Source organism: Chinchilla lanigera, unplaced genomic scaffold (genome assembly GCF_000276665.1).
Source record: "Chinchilla lanigera isolate Chin_1 unplaced genomic scaffold, ChiLan1.0 scaffold00121, whole genome shotgun sequence".
In the NCBI taxonomy this organism is placed as follows: Eukaryota; Metazoa; Chordata; class Mammalia; order Rodentia; family Chinchillidae; genus Chinchilla; species Chinchilla lanigera.
This window is the reverse complement of record NW_004955522.1, coordinates 3,907,591-3,908,881: the sequence shown is the minus strand read 5'-3', so window position 1 is coordinate 3,908,881 and position 1,291 is coordinate 3,907,591. Positions and strand designations below refer to the sequence as shown.

At 51.0% G+C, this 1,291-nt stretch overlaps 1 protein-coding gene across 2 annotated transcripts in view; it reads left to right on the top strand.

The window, feature by feature from the left end:
* Positions 1-1,291, top strand: part of Pkd1l2 (polycystic kidney disease 1-like 2) — an 85,392-nt gene that overhangs the window by 54,316 nt on the left and 29,785 nt on the right. For both annotated transcript variants that reach the window (XM_005409357.1, XM_013507110.1), the window contains exon 25: positions 816-917. In XM_005409357.1, coding sequence (XP_005409414.1) covers positions 816-917 — 102 coding nt within the window. The remainder of the gene's footprint in view (positions 1-815; positions 918-1,291) is intronic.

Here is a 1,291-nt window from a genome sequence, read left to right as displayed (position 1 = left end):
TTTTGGTATTTTGTTTTGCTTTGGTTTTTTGAGACAGTCTTGCTATGTAGTTTAGCCTGGCCTTGAACTTACTATGTAGCCCAGGCTGGCCTCAAACTCATGGTGATCTTCCTGCCTCAGCCTCCTGAGGGCTGAGATTATAGGTATTCGCCACTATGCCCAACTACTTTGGGTTTTTTAACAACTTACCAGTCTAATTATTTAAACACAGGATAAGGCAGGTGCGGTGGTACGTGCCTGTAATCCTAGCACTCAGGAGGCTGAGGCAGGAGGATCACTGCGAGTTCAAGGCCAGCCTGGGCTACAAAGTGAGCTCAAGGCCAGCTTGAACTGCATAGTGAGACCCTGTCTCAAAAAGACAAAAATGGGGGCTGGGGATTTAGCTCAGAGGCACAGCACCTGCCTGGCAAGTGCAAGGTCGTGAGTTCGATTCCAGGTACTAGAAAAAAAGTCAAAAAAAAAAAAAGACTAAATAAATAAATAAATACAGGATGACCAAAAATAGCATATTGTTTGTTAATTTTATAAAACCACAGGAAATATAAAAATGATGATTTTATTGAGTTTATTCAACACAATAATTAATTATTCAGCTGGTTGGGACGAGTGGTGCTTGGAACAGGCAGCACCTACACCCGGGGTAAACTGGCAAGTGCTTCAGTGCTTGATTTCAGACCGAACAGCTCTCACCGCTGGGACGAATGGACAGCACGCTTCCCGCTCTGCTCCCCCCGGCACGAACGGCAGCTCGCTCTTGCTAGCGTGTGACGGGAAACTGGCTGAGCAGAGTTTTCCCAACCCTGTCCTTTCTCTAGGTGAGGATCACGGTACTGGAGGACAACGATCCCTTGGCCCAGTACCACTACCTGGTGACGGTCTACACCGGGCACCGGCGAGGGGCGTCCACATCCTCAAAGGTACCACAGAGCACTCAGGAGGCTGAGGCAAGAGGATTGCAAGTTCGAGGCTAGTCTGAGCTACAAAGGGAGACTGTGTCTCACAAAACCAAGCAAAAGTAAACAAAGGGGAGTGGGAAAACTCCTGCCGCTGCAGCTGACGCTGAAAGAAGGATCCAGGTGCAAGTGGTTTATCTGGGATGGACCCCAGGGAGCGCCAGGGAGTAGCAGAGTTGGGGGGCACACCAGGAAGGGAAAACAGCCAGGAAAGGACGCCGGACTGAGCGGCCGCCCTGTGGGCACAGCGCCCCAACTCCCACTGGGGGCCCAGAAGCAGAGCAAGGGGCTGGGGATTTAGTTCAGTGGCACAGCGCCTGCCTGGCAAGCGCAAGGCT